The sequence below is a fragment of the Cololabis saira genome, chromosome 13 (assembly GCF_033807715.1).
Source record: "Cololabis saira isolate AMF1-May2022 chromosome 13, fColSai1.1, whole genome shotgun sequence".
NCBI classification, from domain to species: domain Eukaryota; kingdom Metazoa; phylum Chordata; class Actinopteri; order Beloniformes; family Belonidae; genus Cololabis; species Cololabis saira.
In genome coordinates, this window is record NC_084599.1 from 13,247,570 (window position 1) to 13,267,416 (window position 19,847).

General features: G+C 38.9%; 1 protein-coding gene across 4 annotated transcripts in view; it reads left to right on the top strand.

The window, feature by feature from the left end:
• The window catches only part of sbno2b (strawberry notch homolog 2b), a 78,390-nt gene that overhangs the window by 48,262 nt on the left and 10,281 nt on the right, over positions 1 to 19,847 (top strand). For 2 of the 4 annotated variants that reach the window (XM_061737754.1, XM_061737757.1), the window contains 23 exons: positions 8,663 to 8,839; positions 10,325 to 10,411; positions 11,462 to 11,567; positions 11,679 to 11,839; positions 11,945 to 12,078; positions 12,196 to 12,286; positions 12,401 to 12,544; positions 13,351 to 13,468; positions 13,558 to 13,663; positions 13,744 to 13,897; positions 14,006 to 14,182; positions 14,667 to 14,764; positions 15,353 to 15,435; positions 15,608 to 15,790; positions 15,904 to 16,025; positions 16,135 to 16,266; positions 16,390 to 16,525; positions 17,296 to 17,408; positions 18,546 to 18,617; positions 18,745 to 18,853; positions 18,952 to 19,023; positions 19,131 to 19,274; positions 19,577 to 19,671. In XM_061737754.1, coding sequence (XP_061593738.1) covers positions 8,663 to 8,839; positions 10,325 to 10,411; positions 11,462 to 11,567; positions 11,679 to 11,839; positions 11,945 to 12,078; positions 12,196 to 12,286; positions 12,401 to 12,544; positions 13,351 to 13,468; positions 13,558 to 13,663; positions 13,744 to 13,897; positions 14,006 to 14,182; positions 14,667 to 14,764; positions 15,353 to 15,435; positions 15,608 to 15,790; positions 15,904 to 16,025; positions 16,135 to 16,266; positions 16,390 to 16,525; positions 17,296 to 17,408; positions 18,546 to 18,617; positions 18,745 to 18,853; positions 18,952 to 19,023; positions 19,131 to 19,274; positions 19,577 to 19,671 — 2,814 coding nt within the window. The remainder of the gene's footprint in view (positions 1 to 8,662; positions 8,840 to 10,324; positions 10,412 to 11,461; positions 11,568 to 11,678; positions 11,840 to 11,944; positions 12,079 to 12,195; positions 12,287 to 12,400; positions 12,545 to 13,350; positions 13,469 to 13,557; positions 13,664 to 13,743; positions 13,898 to 14,005; positions 14,183 to 14,666; positions 14,765 to 15,352; positions 15,436 to 15,607; positions 15,791 to 15,903; positions 16,026 to 16,134; positions 16,267 to 16,389; positions 16,526 to 17,295; positions 17,409 to 18,545; positions 18,618 to 18,744; positions 18,854 to 18,951; positions 19,024 to 19,130; positions 19,275 to 19,576; positions 19,672 to 19,847) is intronic. The other 2 variants (XM_061737755.1, XM_061737756.1) reach the window with 2 other exon arrangements.

Genomic DNA, 19,847 nt, shown 5'->3' on the forward strand with positions numbered 1-19,847 from the left:
CAACATTATAAGATATATCAAAGTCTCTCTTATAATACCAATAGGATATATAAATTATAATATGACTGTGATATCAATTTACACTTTATGTTGCATGAAAAGTCTCTTGAAGTTGAGCCGTTTGCTTTCTTCTTGTCTCATACTCCGAAATGGTGCAGCTGATTTTTCTCTGCTCATAGTATCAGCTTAACCTCACCCCCTCTTTTTGCATCTGCACCCAGATCTTTTCACCACATGTGATGGTGTAATAGAGCCTTTTGAGGACATAAAATTGTCGGGTGGGGAGAAAAATTCCATAGGAAAAAAAAAAAAAGTCTGAATTTCTGACTTCATAAAATCAGAATTTCAGACTTTCCAAAGACAGAATGTTTTACTTTATAAGGTCAGAATTATAAAGTGACAATACACAAGTCTGTTGGAGCTGAGATATCATATGCTATTTTGTTGTGAAATCTAATGTGAATTTTTGTCCATATTCCTCAGCAATGTTCAATTCAATTCATACTTTATTAAAGACACATCTCGAGAAGAGGTCCATAGTACCATAAAAAATTATACATATAACATACACGATATAAGACAAAGACAACAACCTATGATATTAAAGAAAACAACAACCACAATACAGAAGACTTAAAAACAACAGTGACACAAAAAGAAAACAGTGTCAGGCGCAAGTGTAGAGACATGAACGCCAGTGGTTCCACAACGTAGACATGAACCTGACTGAGCTAAGTGCAGGATTCATTAAGCAAGTGATAATGCTATTTAACGAGTTAGATACTCTACATATAAATTTGTACATTAAATTCCGTAGCACAGCAGCACAGGTTGGTACTCCAACACTAGCAAACAGATGACTGGCACTACAGCTCCTTGGGACTTTAAGAAGCAGCCTCATTATAAGCCACAGAAATGTGTTGTAGCTGTTTGACAAATTGACTCTTTGACTAGAACTTTGTTACTGAATAAGCTGATTTATGTCTGCATGTTAAAGACAAGTTGTTCTGTCCACGAAACATGCATGACATCACACACCACAACTCTGAAATCAGAGGATACAGCTCAGTGGCAAAAAGTCTGTGATGAGAGCAAGCAAAATGAGAAGCTCAGAGCTGTGTCATTGAAGTCACAGCCCAGTAGATATGTCAGGAACGAGGGACATGCAGACAGTTTAGCATAACACAATCCAAACAGAAAGACAGGCATCAACAGGGGTTCTGCTTATGGCCCCAGATTCACCCTATGAGAAGACACACCCACACACATGGTCCATTTGTTAGGGTCTGTGTGGACAAGGCCAACAGCTGGTCCCTGAAAGGGAGAACGTCAGATAAGGCTTGTTTCAGTCAGCTGACCACAGAGGTGGTGTGGGAGAATTAATAGCTCTGTGTCCTACCATCACACCCACATACACAGACAGATAGGCACTAAAGAAAGTAACAGAGAAGATTTCAAGGCATACACACTGTCATTTTGAACCAACTGCAATACTGCTGGTATTTTATTGCTGCTTTTATGTCAGACACATCTTTGCGTTATGACTCACTCACTCCCATCCCTGTTAAAGTTGTTTCAGCTATATTAACACAACTTTTAAACACGTTTTTGAAGTTTTTTTTTTTTTTTTCAATATCTTTTTATTTCACAAAAGAAAGGCAATCACAAACATCCTAAATAACAGTAGGTCTTTCTTTACAATTTTCTTTTGTGCACACAAGCGAAATCTCGCCTACAACCCACCCCTCCCACCACCACCCCAAAAAAACACAAAAACAGACACACGAAATAAATAAATAAAAAAAAAAAACTGTAAAAAAAAAAAAAAAAAAAAAAAAAAAAAAAAAAAGTAAAAGTAACAGTAGGGGCATCAAAACTCAAATACCTACAGATACATAGGTTACATAAAGTAAATGACAACAATAAAACAGCAATCAGCGTATGATGAAGTTTACAATGAATGAAGCTCTAAGCCAGAAAATAATGGGAACCAAAATTCTTGAAAAAGATGGTTTTTGAAGTTTTGAAGTGACTATATAACAGTCTGATACAGTAATTTGATTAAATGTAATTGTGAATTGTCCAGCTTATCCGGTTTGACAGTGTTTGTATTATGACCCCAGAAAAGACGATGAGATTTGTGCATATCGATATCCGTGAGTGAAGTGCTGGGTTTACTGTCTCTGTGGGAAAACTTAAACTAGAATAAACACAAAGACATGGTGAAAGGAGAGAGAGAGAAGAGACGATGGGGATGGGGGGAAAAGGCGGACTGAGCTTAAAAAGACTGTCTGGGATGAATAATGTCAAGAGATCTCATGGAGATATGTGATAGAAATGGTAAGGTCATCTGAGGTGTCACTTTGTTTGTGTATGAGTGGGTGTGAAGGGTAAGTGGGAGGCCAGTGTGACTTGTTTCCTGTCCTTGGAAAAGCAGGCAAGCTGGCATTGTGTAGGAGGGGAAAGCCCTGTGCTTGGCCTGGCTGAGGCCTCATTTTTCTGGCTTTACACTAAAACAAGTTATTAAGCTTACACGCATTTAAGTCAGGAGTTTTAACTGTTTCTAACCTGATTTTTGTGTTTTTAATAGTATAAGTATATTGTTGCTTCTATTGTGCAACAGTAACCTAGGTTAGAGGTAGAGAAATGTTTTTCAGACTGGGTAGATGATTTAACAATGATGGGATTGTTTATAAGGTTTAGCAAAAACAATTGGGTGTCTCCAGTAGTGTGAGTCAGTCAGTGAGTAGTCATGTTCTTGCAATACTTAAAAAGAAATATATTATGGATTTGTCACATGTTGAAACAATTTCCTGAGGTATTAATAAAATATCTTTTATGTATTTTGGTCAGTTTATCACAAGGACAGTAGCAAAACATCCCTTTTCAGCTATATCTTTGTACCTCTATATGTAGCAGCCAGAGGTGGACAGAGTACTCGACCCCAGTACTTGAGTAAGAGTACAAATACTACTGGTCAAAATTTACTCCGTTACAAGTAAAAGTAGCTCAGTCAAAATATTACTCGAGTAAGAGTAGAAAAGTACTTGCTTTTAAAGGTACTTAAGTATCCAAAAGTAAATGCTTATAAATTTACTTTAAGTAAAAGTAAGAGTAAGAGTACATTTCTTATTTTCACATCAGTAAATTACTATATTTTTTCTAAAAAATACTTTGGCGGTATCGTTTTGAGGAGGCTTGACGTATTTCCGCTTTACGTACATCCCAGTGCAGAGCGTGCACTGTGATAGGTCTCCTGCTTTGACAAAAACAGCTTGTGTCCAATAGGATTTTAGGGAAGAAGAAAAAAGAGCAGACCTGAAAGTAACGAGTACTTTTCAGCCTTCCTAGAAATTTACTCGAGTAAAAGTAAAAATATTTGTCTTGGAAATGTATTCAAGTAAGAGTAATAAGTACCAAAGAAATCTAATACTCAAGTAAAGTACAAATCCTCTAGATATGTACTTAAGTACAGTACTCAAGTAAATTTACTCCGTTAATGTCCACCACTGGTAGCAGCTGACTTTTGGAGTTGTAATCAGACATTCAACTTCTGCTGTCTTGGTTGGCCATACCCATCCACCCATCCACTTGGCGAAGATTGTCTCTTGTGAAATCTGCCGCGTAACCCTCTCATTCTGAACCGTTTCCACCGGCACAGAATGTACCAATCCAATTGCAGCAGGAAACAGACAGGCTTGGGATGGCTCATACATGTATAAGAATGTCCCAGAGCTTTGCACTGCTGTACATACTTCCAATGTCCAACAAATGCAGCATGATTTGAAGTTGGATGGAGATAAAGATGAGGAAGCTAGATAATTTTACTCTGATCTCGGTCTCTGTTGTCACAGTACCCTGCAAGTCCAAACTACTGACTGTATGAGAAGGTTTCAGACTCAGGGCCTCTAAACAAAGTATCAGTGATGTGTTATGTTGGAGTTTTTGATTTGGTAGTCACTTGAGACACATAAATATGTTCTTAGGTAGAGAAAAAAATATATTTTCTTTATAATATGACCCCGGGCACTTACTTTAACTGTTATTGATCTTTCTAAAGAAAGAAAAAGAAATAAAATGTACTTAATAAACAGTACTTATAACAATATTAATAATAGAATAATATTGCCAAAATGTAGACCTAGAGGGAAAAATCAGTTCCCAAACAAATCCCCAAAAAAGGAAGTGCACTTAAAGGGTCCATGTCGGTGTCCATGTTTCTATTTGATAATCGCGACCTAAAACAGTCAGTTATTATTCAAAAGGGAATAGTAACTTGAATAAACAAAGTTTTATAAAGCTCACTAAGAGATATCTTTGCTGCACTACCTTCTATAGTAACCCTGAAGCTTATCAGTGCCACTGTCATCACCACCGTCACTGTAGTCATTGTGTCTGAAACAGCTGTTGCTCACAGCAACAGAAGTAGTGCTAAAAGTCTTGTACTTTTTAATATCTGCTTTCCCTGGAATTTCCTAGTTAGCCATTGTTATGGTGGATTCGTTGGAATATCCAAAAGGAGGACAGTGTGACACTGTTTAAGATTGCTTATCAGGACACATGATTAATTATAGCTTTGCTTTAAGATTTTATGTTTAGACATGCATTTTTCCAGCTTTGATCCATACAATTTATAACCAAAACTTGTATTGAAAACCATAATTCTGCAGCTCTGCCTGCCTCTTGTGAGCTGAAGAAACTAATAGGAGCTGTTTTTCGCCACTGTGTGCCTGCATTTATCATCGGCGGCCAGGCATCTGTCATTATCCTAACACTCGAACACAATTTTCTGCTATTGTGGATACAGTGTTTGATATATGCATACATGCAGTGGTCTCTTGCAAACTGCGAGGGGAAAATAGTACATTCTGGTCCTTTTTCTATACACAAGTGGTCAAAAGAAAACTGTGTAAATTAAAGTTACAAATGATGCTTCAAATTGAAGTGAAAGAGGAACAAGAACAAAGACAAATTACACGATGATTGGACAAATGACAGGAAAATATGTGTCCATGGGTTTTCACATAAACATGCACACATAAGCACACATTCTGTTTTCTTTTTAACACAATGACAAAAGACAATTAGGCTTCCAAGCATTTTTAATTCCCTGAAAGGGAAAGCAATATTGGAAGGAACATTTGCACATATTTGCAGATCGTTTATTTTTTTTCATTGCACAGCAGGAAATAAAAATGGGAGCACAGAGAGGCGGTGTGCAGTGAAAAAGGACAGATTACCATCAGAGCAGTTGGAATTCGAGCCTTATCTCAGCCTGGCAGGGCCCACTCACAGGAGCAGTAGATGAAGTAGCCCTGGGTTTGGGCCTGCCGCGGGACAAACACTGGTGCCTCTGTTACGCTTGGCTTAACAACATGATTAGTATGGTCCTGGGGTTGGACACGTCTTGGTCAACACCAACACAACTGCTGCAGCTTTAGCATAGGCTTGAATTGATTTGCTGTGATCTTGCACATTAAAATGAATTTAATTTTATGAGTTTTATAACCATAACCACCTTAAAAATGAAATCTGTAATTACTAATGTAATTTTAACCCTGTTTAAGTTGTCTTTCATTAAACATAGATTTTTTTTTTTAAGTGAAATCTATATTTTTAATAAAAGCCAAAGCTACAAACCTTTCATTAGCCGTTCATCTGTTGTTTTGCTCTCTATTTTCCATGTTGAAACATGTGTCTTTGCTTGGCTGTGTGTTTCCACAGTTATCCTATCATGGCATGATGCCTTTGGTGACACAGTGTCCCTTTTCTCAGCCTTGTTTACTCTTCTATCCTCTGTCAGAAGTGCCCAGAAAAGAGAGTGCAGCGTAAGAAGTGATAACACAGTATGACTAGACATGATGACACGAATGATGGAGAGTAAATGATTATAATGGACACAAAAAGGTTGAATACGGCAGGTAATGTGTTTGGCAGAGGTAGTGATGTTTTACAGGGAGTCAAGTCCCTGTACCCTTAAGCTGCTTCCTGTACTTGGTTATCTAGAAGGTAGAGATACTTTGTTGAGTCTTCCTGCAGCGCTCATGTCTAGTCTTGCCCTCAGGAAGTGCACACATACACACACCCAGGGAGAAAAGGAAAGAGAACGGCTGTGAGAGAGTTGAAGAGCAAACTTTAATCATACGGTTAGCAGCAAGCATTGATAAGCTGAGTGTTACACTCTTCCAAAAGCTTTTGTTTTACAGTACACAGCCGTCTATATGCCACGTTCAGTAAGAGTCTTTGTCTTTTTTTGTTTCTTTCTTTATTTATTTACCCAAAATGCCATTCTGCAATTTGTTTATAAAGTTCATACAAACAAGGTTAAGATGACTTCACAACTACACAAAATTTGTCAATAAAATACAAACAATAAATACAAAAGAAGGAAAGTACAAGAGATGTATCATAAAAAGTAAATCCGGCAGCACAAGTATGCACATGTGTGTGTCAGTACATGCAGTGTCTGCCTACCATCATCCTCACCGTGTCCCATTCCCACATGATGTCGTCATTTTGACATTTAAAGCTCCAAGTCTCATCCTCTCGTGCCTGTGAAACATTTTCAGCTAAACCGTAATGGCCAACAGGCAGCAACGACAGAAGTCAGCACAGAATCTCAACATTAATCATTGGCAGCAGATTAAGACTTAGTCATTGCCAAAGCTAATCATTTATCTGTTTCAAGACTTTTTGTACTTCTGGCTTTCACAGAACAGTGTGGTCCTTTCCTTTGCGGTCCCTACAGTATATTGTGCTCACTTGTTTGGATGTACCATATTATTGTCAGTTAAAGTTTAACCCTGGAGAAAGCAGATGGAATTGAAGAAGCAAGACATTTGGGGAAATAGGCTTATCTGCTATCTTGCAGGGACCTGGATGAAAAACCTTATAACATGAATAAAATTACACGGCTGTAGACTAAACTTGAGTCTTCCACTTACAGCCTGTTTACTTGGCTTATCAAAACGACTGCAAACTGAGATGTAATTTAAGTGAAGTTTACTTATACATAACAAATGTATCCCTGTCATTTCACTAGTTTAGAGGTATTATGGGATTAACTATCATCTGGCAGGGACTACTTTTTTCATGTTGGTCGACTGATTGTCTTATTATGCTAAGATATGCCTGGCTGTAGTACTAAAGGACTTTCTGTTGAATTATCAGTTCACGCCTCTCCCCATTCGATCCTGTTTCCTGTGATAAGAAATGTACCAGTCAGATAACTTGATCATGCAAGGGATTTACTAATCTGTGAGCATAATCAGAAGGCTTGACAATATCATAAAAGTTTTTGCATTTCAGTGTTAAACTTTTGGATACTTCTAATCTTTGGGCAGCTGAAGAGCTGAAAGGGGTTGTTACTAATCAGCGGTGATCCGTCAGTGCTTGACAAATATAGAAACTGAAAGTCAAAATCTTACCTCCAGTTCTTGCTAAATTGTAAATGACGCACCTTGACTTTGTCACCCTGCACATCTTCTCATTTTGTCTGTTGCCTCTAGTTTTTTCTTGCGGCAAAGATTTGCTAACATACAAGCAAGTTGTTGCTCAATGTGAGCATTATCACGAAATCTTCAGATTACTGGAAGGGGTGCATTACTCCCTCTGGCACAATAATTTCTGCAAATATCGTGCGTATGATGCTTCATTTTCAAATCTTGTAATACCACATGTGTGTGAGATTGGGGTGAAGATCATCTGTAAACCTTTAGCTTTATGTTTTTGATACAACCTGACTTCTAAATCAGACATGATTTTGAAACTCTTTGTACTCTTAAGTCCAGCATGCATGCATGCACTAAATACATTTATAAGGGTGTCCTATAATATAATATCCTGAACTGTGAAATACAAGTTTGCTTTCTCAACTGTGAAGCTATGTTTTTGAAATTTAAGGTTTGCCTGTTATATGAATATGAATAACATCTACGATCCTTTCTTCATTACCTTTTTTAGGCTGTATGAAAAGCATGGAGGTATGAGAATTTCTTAAAATGACCCACGGTGTGGAAATATAAATGCATGCAGTTGTTCCCATGAAGCATACACACCCACACAATAACCAAAAAAAGGGAGCAATATTATTTTTTGCTTTCCTTAGTCCATATGTTGTCTTCTACCGTACCGCACCACCCCATCACTGGATCTGTGCCCCCTCACAGCCATGTTTATCAGTCTCTGGGGGCCCAGGGTGCCTGTGAGAGGCTAGTTAAAGAACATGGCATGCTAATGGCTCAGAAAGGATATGAATAGAGGGCCGACTGGAAAGCAGCCAAAGCTGAAATGACACACACAAATAGTCTTATTATACCTGTCCCTTGCTTTCTCTTTTACATGCTCTCTTTCACACATCTGTGCTTAATTAAGTTTTGTTCAGTCTACTCATGTTACTCCCAAAGGTGTATTATCGGTTAAAATCAATAATGAAGGTGGCACATTTATTTTCTTGAAAGCTCAGTTATACTCTTTTCACACCGTTTAATTTTTTTGGGGTACACACATTTCTCTTTTGCTCTTTTTCTTGTTCCTTAATTTTGTCTTATGGTTATGGTTTTATGACCGTGTTTTGACGTTGTCCACTATTGTTTTAATTTAGGCCATTTTCTTAATCTTTCATAGGTTGAAGCTAACCCCTCTTCTTTTTCTTTGTCTTCAGGACCTGTCCTGCATTGATGACCTCTCCACAAACTCTCTGTTCTCCTCTCCGGCTGATTCGCTGTCAGAGTATGCTGATGCCCAGTCCTTCATTAGCACAGACAACCTGGACACAGTCCCCACAATCTGGGATGTCAACACTAGTACCACAACCACACCAGCACAGAGCCACTTAGAGGTCAGTAGCAAGCTCTCACGCAAATCATTACCATAGAAATACATTCCTAAACCAAAAACTTTCCATTTGGATGTACCCAACTTCAGACTTTTTTAAATCAGAACATGGAAACTGTACTGAGGGAGGCGGACCTTTTAAGAAATTAAACAAACAATGGTGTCATTGTCCTTATGCTGTAAACATCACTGCTTCCTTGGCTCACTGCCATGTTTCATTCAGTGATGTGACCAGCTCGGTGTAGCACAACCAATGTTTGTTTTTATAAAATATATACCAGTACACTATACAATTCATGCTCTGTTTTTACCACAGTCTCAGTATAATCTATACTGAAAATACTAGCTTTGTATGATAGTGCATAGACTTGAATAGTTATTTGGTTAAACAAGGAAAGACCATTTTTCCCTAGTGATGTTAATTTTTTTTCTTACCAAAAGGTGTGCCTTTTTTTTCTTTTCTTTTTTTTTTTTTTTTTAGAAGTCAGGGTTAGGGGTGTGTAAATCCCACTTCCAAGCAAATGCAGTGTGATGTAAAGTTGGGTGGAGATAAAGGTAAAGAGGATGGATAATTGTACTCTCACCCGAGTCTGATATAACCTGCAAATCTAAACAGAATTAGGTGGCCCCAGACAAAGTAAAAGTGTTTTGGTTTTTTTAAAGGGTTTTTGAGTTTATGGGGACTCCAGACACAATGGAATATATGCTCTCAGTATAAACTATTGATTAAGCATCACAAGTTTCAAATAGGCCAATTTCTGCAAGTTGAGATATAAAACCCAAATAGTCCTAACAAGCAAAAATTAAAACCAGCAAATTTCACATTTTTGGGAGAGATGATAATAGGACTATGAGAACAATTAGGATTCAGAGATATGTACTATGTGCTACAGTATCATTATATCATAATTGGACTCTGTCTGCCTCACCCTGTTAAATTCTGCTTACAGAAATGTTAAATGACTTCGAATGATAAAGCGGTTTATGTTTATGTTATTGATTCTTGATTTTTTTGGGGGGGGATTTACAAAAAACAACATTAGAAATGTTGATGAACATTACGTTAGCCATCTTATGAAACTGACTTTGCACTCAAATGTTGTTTCTGTCTCTGTCTGTCTGCTGACATTGCTTTTGAACTCTTGTTGAATTAGATCGATTCAAACATATCTTTTTGATATGATCAGAGAACATTTATTTCTCCTGGTTTCTGAAAGCCTTTTATGTTTTCCTTTTCATTCTGTCCTCATTTCATCCAGTTTGATTCGCAGACACACACAGCTTTATCTGCCTTCTGTTTCTGTCTTTTCACTGACGAACAAATTACATTTTGTTGATTGCTGCGCTTTAAGACATCTATGAAATTCCCACACACATGTGAAGACAAACACATGCTGTGATTATCCTTATTTTTTCATCTTTTTTTAATTTCATAATGCACTGGTGTTTATTTGAGTTTGTATTTCTTTATTTTTTGCTTTGTTGACAGCAGAATGGCACCAGCAGGTTTCAAGGCTTGGCCAGTTTGGATGATATAACTGCTATTATCAGCACTCCACCTTTAGGAGGATTCCAGGTAGCCACACCAACCTCTCCAGTCTGATCTCCAGTCAGAATGAAACCTAGCTCTCAGATGAGCCTATTCAATATCAAGTTTCAATAATACAAGCAGAATCCAGGTTTTGTTTCACATCTAATTTGTGTTTGCAGGGAAACAATATTGTTGTAGACTGAAACATAAGTTTCTCTAATATGAAGATCAATATTTTGAACAGCAGTACATGAAATTTAATTCGTAGGTGAAAATCTAACATGCATTCTCGGTTCACCAAGTCCGTGACCCGACAGATGTTAAAAGTAATTATATACGTTAACTTCATCTGTAATTAAGAAACATTTATATCATGTTTTGTCTGTGTTTTTATGTAATACCAGCAAATCTGTAGTAATATTAGTACATCTGTCAAAGAGGGATCATCTGCATTTCCCCTCAATAAGCAGTACATCCTTGCCTACAGTACACCACTTACATATTTCAGCCCTTTCATTCATTCTTTTATAACTTGTGGTGTTATGTATTAATCAGTGTCTTGTGTTGTTTTGAAACTCGACTAATAATTCATGCAAAGGTTTGTACCCGTTCTTTTAATCCTTTTTTTGATTGTGTATGTGTAAAAACAATAAAAATCATCTGATCATAGGCAGTCTTAATAATAAGCAGATATAACCTTAATTAACCAACGCAATGTTACAATGGAAAAAATTCCTCCACAGCAATATTAGACACTGATAAAGTCAAAGAGAATATGACTACTACCTTAAATCATTGCTGCTAAAATTGGATCTACAAGCTACTGAATCAGGAGGGTAGTTAGTATTGCCTACGTGAGGGCTTTCTTTTTGTATTCATATTTGTTAAATCAACACTGATTCAGTGAATAACAGTATATGTTGTTGTTCATACCAAGTGCTATGATCAGATGGTTTGTACTATCCATTTACTTTTTAAAAAAAACAAGAATATAGGATTAATAGAGGGGGTGCTAACATTACGCATGACTGTAACTTTCAAATCCACTTGTAAATAATGTGAATTACATCATAAAGGTTGTTGCGGTGTTTTCAGACTCAAAGAACCCAACCACCACCAGAAGAGGAAGAAGATGTTGAGGTGGAGGAGACAGAGGAACTTGGACATGCTGACACATACGCTGAGTACAGACCCTCTAAATGTACGTCACTAGACTGACTTTTTACCTAATTGATTCAACTTCTTTTTTTTCCCTCAGTAACTTGTGGATTTTAATATCATGTTTTGAAAACTTTTTTTTTCTTATGTTCAGCTACAATAGGAATTTCTCATCCTGACATAGTGGTGGAAACTAACACACTATCCAGCGTCCCTCCACCTGACGTCACATACACTCTGTCTATCCCCGAGCCAACTATTAGCAGCGGCCTGCTGTCTGCGCTGCAGCTGGAAGCTATCATCTATGCCTGCCAGGTGAGCAAACGCACAGTAGAAATAAAAACAAGCTTTTTGAACCGTCATCCATTTCAATTGTAAAACAATTTTCTGTTTATTAATTTGTTTCTTTTGTACTCTCAGCAACATGAAGTAATCCTTCAGAACCATCAGAGGGCAGGATTTCTGATCGGAGATGGGGCAGGTGTCGGAAAGGGACGCACAGTGGCAGGAATCATTCTAGAAAACTACCTAAAAGGGAGAAAGAAAGCACTCTGGTAAGAGAGGCAGAAGAACTAGCTGTAGACATATTGAATGACAGATTACGTGAACAAATAGAAGCTTGGTTGAGTGAAATGGGACTGAATTCCTGTTTTTCCTGTTCTTGCCCTCAGGTTCAGCATATCCAATGACCTGAAAGTTGATGCAGAGCGAGATCTCAAAGACATAGATGCACCGATTATTCCCGTGCATGCCTTAAATAAGGTAGGTCCATTAGGAGTAACTGTTGTGAGATGATCAAATGAGGCTTGTTCTTGGGTTATATATGGCCTTCTGAACCACATGTTGAACCTTTGAATATGTTTGATGTGATGATAGATAAAGTATGGAGACACAGCTACCTCAGAAGGAGTTCTTTTTGCAACCTACTCTGCGTTGATTGGAGAGAGCCAGGCGGGAGGGCAGCATCGGACCAGAATTAAACAAATCCTGGATTGGTGCAAGCCGGATTTTGATGGAGTCGTATCCTTTACTTTTAATGTCCATTCAGCTCAAATAAGGTGTTTAGGTTTGACCTGGCTATAATCCCCGGATGATGAATGCGTGTTTAACACAGGTTATTGCCTGAAGCTGTCAATGGGAGGAACGATGACTCAGGTGTCATTATCGAGTGGAACTACATTTACATGATGGCCTGGTGTCTGTTTGACTGGCCTCTCTTTGTCAGTTCATCAAAAAGAGCTGGAGAACGACAGGGTGGCAGATCCATGCTGAATAAAAACAGGATTTATGTGGCGACTTTGCCCAAATGGTGTAGCACAAATATGACCAGCAGTCTCCCTCTGCCAATATTACGGTTGTGTTAATTGAATGGAAAGAGCTTCTTCCTGAAGTTCCTCATTTTATTAATTACCTGTGTTTTGTTTGCAAAGCCTCAGTCTGTCATTTTAGTAGCCAGTCACAGATTATGGTTCTGTATTATGCTGATTTATCACATCCACGGCTCTGAGGGTGAGGAGCTAGCGAACATCCTTTCTTGTGAACAAATCCCACCCTCGACCCGCCACCCCACGCCAGTTCTGTTAACATTAGTCCTAACCCGCTATCAAGAGTACCCTCAGGGGGGAGTTATTGACCAGCTTGAGTTGCCTGCCGGTGTCAGTTAATGTAAAAAGGACAGGTGACACGCTAGCTACGAGTGTTAAATGCGGGGTACCTGCTAATTTAAAAGGGGCTATAATCGCTCAGTATACGGTTCAGTGTTATGCTGCATTGATACAGTGAATCCAGCAGTTTTATCGTTTGACCTTGACCTCATAACACTGTAGATTATTTTTGATGAATGCCACAAAGCCAAGAATGCCACATCTACAAAGATGGGAAAGGCGGTGCTGGACCTGCAAAGCAAGTTGCCACGGGCCAGAGTGGTGTACGCCAGTGCCACAGGTAGGCTTTAACGCAAATAAAAAATACCTTATATGAATAAGGTAATACAATAGAAGATATTTAAGTATGCATTTCTGTCATCTCTTCAGGTGCCTCTGAGCCAAAGAACATGATCTATATGAGCCGCCTGGGAATATGGGGAGAGGGTACACCCTTCAGAACCTTTGAGGACTTCCTGCATGCCATTGAAAAGAGGTTTGTAGAATGACATTCACTCAGGCGTCTCAGAGAAGTTATCGTGCGAATACATGCCTTCAATTGGTGTTTTTTTCCAGAGGTGTTGGGGCCATGGAGATTGTTGCCATGGACATGAAAGTGAGTGGGATGTACATCGCCAGACAGCTGAGTTTCTCAGGGGTGTCCTTCCGCATAGAGGAGATTGGGCTGGACGATGACTTTAAGCGGGTCTATAACAAAGCTGCCCAATTGGTGAGTAGCGCACCTTTCATAAAAGACAAGAAGATGGTTGTCTATAACTTTTATCTACTCTAGATTTCACTTAAGAAACTAAAAATGACATCTGGATTCTGTGTCTAGTGGGCTCATGCATTGCGAGTGTTCATGCAAGCAGCTGACGAGCTGGGCCTGGTCAGCAGGAAGTCTTTGTGGGGGCAGTTCTGGTCATCTCACCAGCGCTTCTTCAAATATCTCTGCATCGCTGCCAAGGTTCGCTCCCTGGTGGAGCTGGCCCAAAAAGAGCTGGCGGCTGGAAAGGTCAGCACAACACACCCTGTATCACAAATGTGTCTGTCTTGCATGTTGTAAGACAAAAATCCACAGAAATGCTCAAGTTCTTTATACGTTCATGTGACATCCACAGGCTGGTATTGGGTAAAAAGGGAATTACGTCATTCTAAACTGGGAATGTAAGGAGACGTTTGACATTTCGGAGATATCAAAATAGTTCAGGAAGAGTAAATCTAACGCAATAAACAAATGTACCACTTACCACTAAAAAAAGAAAAAGGAAATATAAAAACTTTCAAATAAACTTCCTAAATCTAGACATACAAAGAAAAAAGGGTTACAGGAAGCAAATATGGCTGGTTTCAGTTGCAAGCCCAATTTGGCCAAATTTGGCAAGTTATATGTTAAGAACAGCAGATCATAGTTCAGTTTTACCAACATTTAATTGGCAACAAACTAGTAACATGCATGTGTTGTTTATGTCACTTGTGTTTCTGTTCTTCCACCACAGTGCATTGTTATCGGGCTGCAGTCTACTGGAGAATCACGCACCAGAGAGGTCTTGGATGAGAATGATGGCCATCTTGACAGATTTGTTTCTGCAGCTGAGTGAGTGAAACAGTCATTTATCAGCTCTTCAATTAGTTCCTATGTAAATAGATACATGACCACATTTTCAGGTAAACAGAAAGGTTTGGTGTTTTACTTTTTGATAGCTTTCTGATCACTTTGACACAGTTTTTAAGTTTAATTGTGAGAGGTAGAAGATCATTATTTCTGGGTGTCTGGTATTTTATTTTGATAAATAACTTGCCAGTCTTAAGGGTCTCCACCACATACCTTGCACTCAGTGAGAATAAGGGCCACGAAGCTTGAGCTTGTCCTTATTCAACCCCAGCAACCCTTTTATTTGTAGCTATTTAATAACAAATGACTCATTCATGAAAATGAGAAAAAAGGAAGTGCTACGTACCCTGAACTTATTTAACCCTGAGCATTTTGCAGCAGGCGTCGCTGAGAGTCCGAGTATAATAGATAGACAGCAAACGTGTTCATCTGGCTGTCAACACCTGACAACTATAATGAGGCTAAATAAGGAATGCAGGGTGTCTTACTGGTACAACGGCACTGTGTTGTCTCGATTACTTTTGTGTCAGAGTCAAAGTTTCCCTCTCTTTGTCCTCTTCTTTGTTCTAGGGGAGTATTCCAGTCTCTCGTAACAAAACATTTCCCTTCAGAGAAACAGAGGCGAGAGAAGGCTCCAGGGAATAAGAGAAAACGTAAGTCAGCAATATTGTCAAATCATACCACAGTTTTCATATCAGATGGAAAACTTTTATTGTACATTTCAGACATTTTTATGTAGTCTAACGTATCAATTAGTGTATCATGCTTGTATACTGTGTATTCGGTGCCCAACAACCCCAACATCATGTTGTTTCAACCAATCAGGAAAGCCTCGAGGTCGTCAGACCAAGATAGCTAAGCCCACAGTGGACAGCAGTGGAGTGATCAACATCAGCGACGACAGCAGTAGTGATTCTGACGGCATGGACACAGACTCAAACTCTTCTCCAGATTCCCTGCTCGACAATGACGATGTCATCTTTGTGAACCAAACAAGTGTCCAGTCAGGTAGTTTTCCACCCACTACGCAACAGTAGTTGCATGGACTCTTATTTTTTTTTTTTCAAACTTGACCTGTATAGGTTACACGATTAATGTGCTCCTCTGCTTTGTGCTCACAGCCAAGATAGAGGAGATGAAGCAGGACCTCCTCAACAAAATATCAGTACTGGGAAAAGAACTACCTCTCAATACCTTGGACGTACTCATTGATAAGTTTGGAGGACCAGATAAAGTCTCTGAGGTATGAGCTTTAGACTTGATTAATACTCTTTCTGGCATCTAACATGCTCAATTTCTAGTGAGTTTCAGAAACCATTAGCCTTTGTGACATCATCTTTTTGTTCTTACAGATGACTGGACGTAAAGGTCGCGTGGTCCGACGCCCAGACGGCAGCGTCCGTTATGAGTCACGGGCTGAGCAAGGTCATACAATTGACAACATCAACATCAGGGAGAAGGACCGCTTCATGGGTGGAGAGAAGGTCAGCTAAAAAAGTTGGATATCAATATAGATATTGCTGAGCATAACTGATGTTTTCAGGACTATTTGCTGCAGTTAACGTCAGTAAAACATCTCTATTTATATCTCAACTTTCTTCTTGCAGTTGGTGGCCATCATATCAGAGGCAGCCAGCTCTGGGATTTCCCTGCAGGCAGACAAGCGAGTGAAAAACCAGAGACGCAGGGTCCACATGACCCTAGAGCTGCCCTGGAGTGCAGACAGAGCCATCCAGCAGTTCGGTAAGCCCACAACTTTGCAAGGTAGCAGAGTGTAAATTGTTTGAAATTAACTGGATTTTTCTTTTAATTAAAAAAACTATGTGGAACTGGGAAACTTGGTAGAAAAAATCTTTGACCTTTAAAGCGTCTGTAATTGATACTGGATATTTTAGCGTCAAATGTCAAACAGACCTCTAATGGTCCTCGCTGACATGTGGGTTGAATGATGTAACTGACTGACAGATGTGGCTGACGGTGTATTATGTCAGCTGTCTATAATTTACTGCCCAGTACAAATTTGCCTGTGACACGCAGGATTTAAGGGTTTAAGGGCAGTAAGGACATAAAAATTTAGAGGAAGAGTATTTTCTCTCACTAAGGCAGGAGATCTGTGTTATGGTTTGAAAATAAATTATTTTATATGTATAAATCTTTGTAGTTCTTTGTTTTTATTAAATTTGCGTAACCTCAAACTACTGGAGCAAAGTTGAGACCAGAGCTTTTGAAAGCAGAATAATGTAGAGATAAAGAGATGTGAAACCTTGTATTCTTGTATTCACACCTTGAATTCTGGAAAATCCTCTCCTACTGTGTAATTTCAACCTTGTTTGGCAAGAATATTTTCATATATCTGCTTCCTTTTAACATATAACAGTTCAACACATTTCACACTATAAAAAAGCTCTCGAGTAGATTTTTTTGCTTTGGCAATTAATGAAATCAGGCTGCAGTCTTCATCTTTAATGATGATTAATTGTACTTATTGCCTCATTTTTCGCTTGTCTTTTCAGGTCGAACTCATCGGTCCAATCAGGTGACAGCTCCAGAGTACATCTTCCTCATCTCAGAATTGGCTGGGGAGAGACGTTTTGCCTCCATTGTGGCTAAAAGACTGGAGAGCCTGGTAAATATAGTAACTGGCTAGATTTGTGTGTGTGGGTTTTGGGTTTGCCATTGTTTTGTAGATTTAACGTCTTGTTGGCTTATGGACGTAGGAGAGTTGTTCCACTGCAAAACTGTTTTGTGTTTATAGATTGTAATCGTCTGGGTTGTTAGTGACACGACCATCTGCTCCTTCACCCTCTGTCCTCCCTGTTCGTGGGATATTCCCCAGCTCTCTTATTGCCTCCTTTAAACTTTCTCCAAAAACCTCAAGATGTTCTGGGTCTTTCCCCCTATCCGTCTCAATAACAGAAAACTGAGCAAACAAGGAAAAAGAGCTTGTCTGGATGATTTATAAGGCTTGAGTTATTTTCCATCATTATCAATGCATTTCTGCACTAGCAGTCATTTATTTCCATAGTGACACAGCATGACAGTTGTTTTGGGAAAAAGGCAAGGAGGGTGCAAGGGGGATGGTGGTTCCAGGAAGTCGGTCCTGCATTTGCCAGCCACGTGTGGTAAACATGCTTCAAGAATAGGTCACATCTTATTCGCCTGCTTACTTGATACAACACAAGTGCACACAGACACAGGCACTTCGACTTAACAGCTGAATATCTTTTTAACCAGATGGCTCCGGATCAGCAGTGAAGTCACTTTTGGCTAAGGCATATCCTTGTTTTGGTGTCTCCCCCTTTTTCCAGGGGTCGGGCAGCCGAATCTGCAGCTGGCTACTGTCAACTTGTCTAAATCTTCTTTCACATTTCGAGTCAAAATTGTGCATCTGACCTAATTTTGACAATTAGTACAATTTATAATAATTACAGATGAAGACTTAGGCCTAATTTAATTGATTCCCAAAACAAAAAATCTACTTAAGATAAGAGCTTATTTGTTACGTGAAATGTGTTTAATTGTTATGTGTTAAAAGAAAACAGATGGATGAAAATATCCTTAAGAAACTAGGTTGAAATGTTGTCGGCTGGATGAGGATGCTTTTCCTCTTTAGTAAAAGAACTGCTCTCAGAGGCTAAACGCTGGAGCCAGATTGGTTTATACAGTCTGTCCATTTCACTTGAACAACACCTGTGTATTTGTGTTTAGCAGTATTAGTGTAATGATGCTGTGAACCTAATACTCTTACTGATCCACTTTGCAGGGTGCATTAACTCATGGGGACCGAAGAGCCACTGAATCCAGAGACCTGAGCAAGTACAATTTTGAGAACAAGGTGGGCAAAGTCTTGAAGCTCTGAAAGTAATGTCAAATCTGTGTATTTTCTGATGTTTATTTATTTAGGTTATCAGTTACTTGATGTGCAAGCCTTGTGACAGAATCCCTTTTCTGGTTTTTTACAGTATGGTACCAAGGCTCTAGATAAAATCACTAAAGCTATTCTTGGCCACATCGACAACAAGGTGCCCCCTCCCAAGGGATATCCCGGGGGAGATGCCATGTTCTTTAGAGGTATGTTTGACCTTTGGCCGTAAATAAAGCGAAACTATCCAGTTAACGAGTTTCTGTCTTTAATAGGATGAAACAACTTTGCTTACCTTTATTTCTAGATATGAAACATGGAATGATGGATGTGGGCATCTTTTGTAAGGAGCCTCGTTTTGGTATCAGCACTGAGAAAGGTATAGTACCAACGAAACATGCTGGAGGGCTTCATGCCAACCTGCTTCAATAATAAACTCAACTTTGTCCAGCTTTCAGTAGAACATTGTTTGTCACTTTATCCCAGACTGCAGCATCACCAAGTTCCTGAATCGCATCCTGGGTCTGGAGGTCCACAAGCAGAACTATCTCTTCCAGTACTTCACTGATAACTTTGACTACCTGATTGAGAAGGACAAGAAGGAGGGCAAATACGACATGGGAATCTTAGGTATGATGATCAAGTATAATGCAAAAAGATGTGGTTTTTATTTATTATATTGTACTAACTTCAAGTACAATCCAGCTCCAATAGCCAAGAGTTAAATGATTAACTAAATGGTCTTTCACAATTAACATCAATCAGGGGCATCAGATGTGTTTGTGTAGCAATAGTTCCTCACTTTTGCAATGCGAAAGACGAACTTTCAAATCCACCCAAAAGAGTGCATTTGAAATTCCAGGAAGATTGTTTTTGCTACTTTGCATATGGTTCTTACTCATCTTGCATTTGTTCTTTTATGTCCCTAACAGATCTTGCCCCAGGTAACGATGAGATTTATGAGGAAAAGCAAGAAACATTCTTGACACCTGGAAACCCCCAGGATGGACAGGTTGTTCTTTACAAGGTACGAACCATATAAGCTCCATTTTAAATGTATTGTAATGTTCATGAAATGTTGTCTGTAATGAAACATCAACTGGGTGAATACAGTTATTGTGGACACAATGGTTCTTTAACACGAGGTAACCTGTCATGTCAAACCTTTGTTCTGAAGTAGATCAGACATAAGAGAGAGAAATA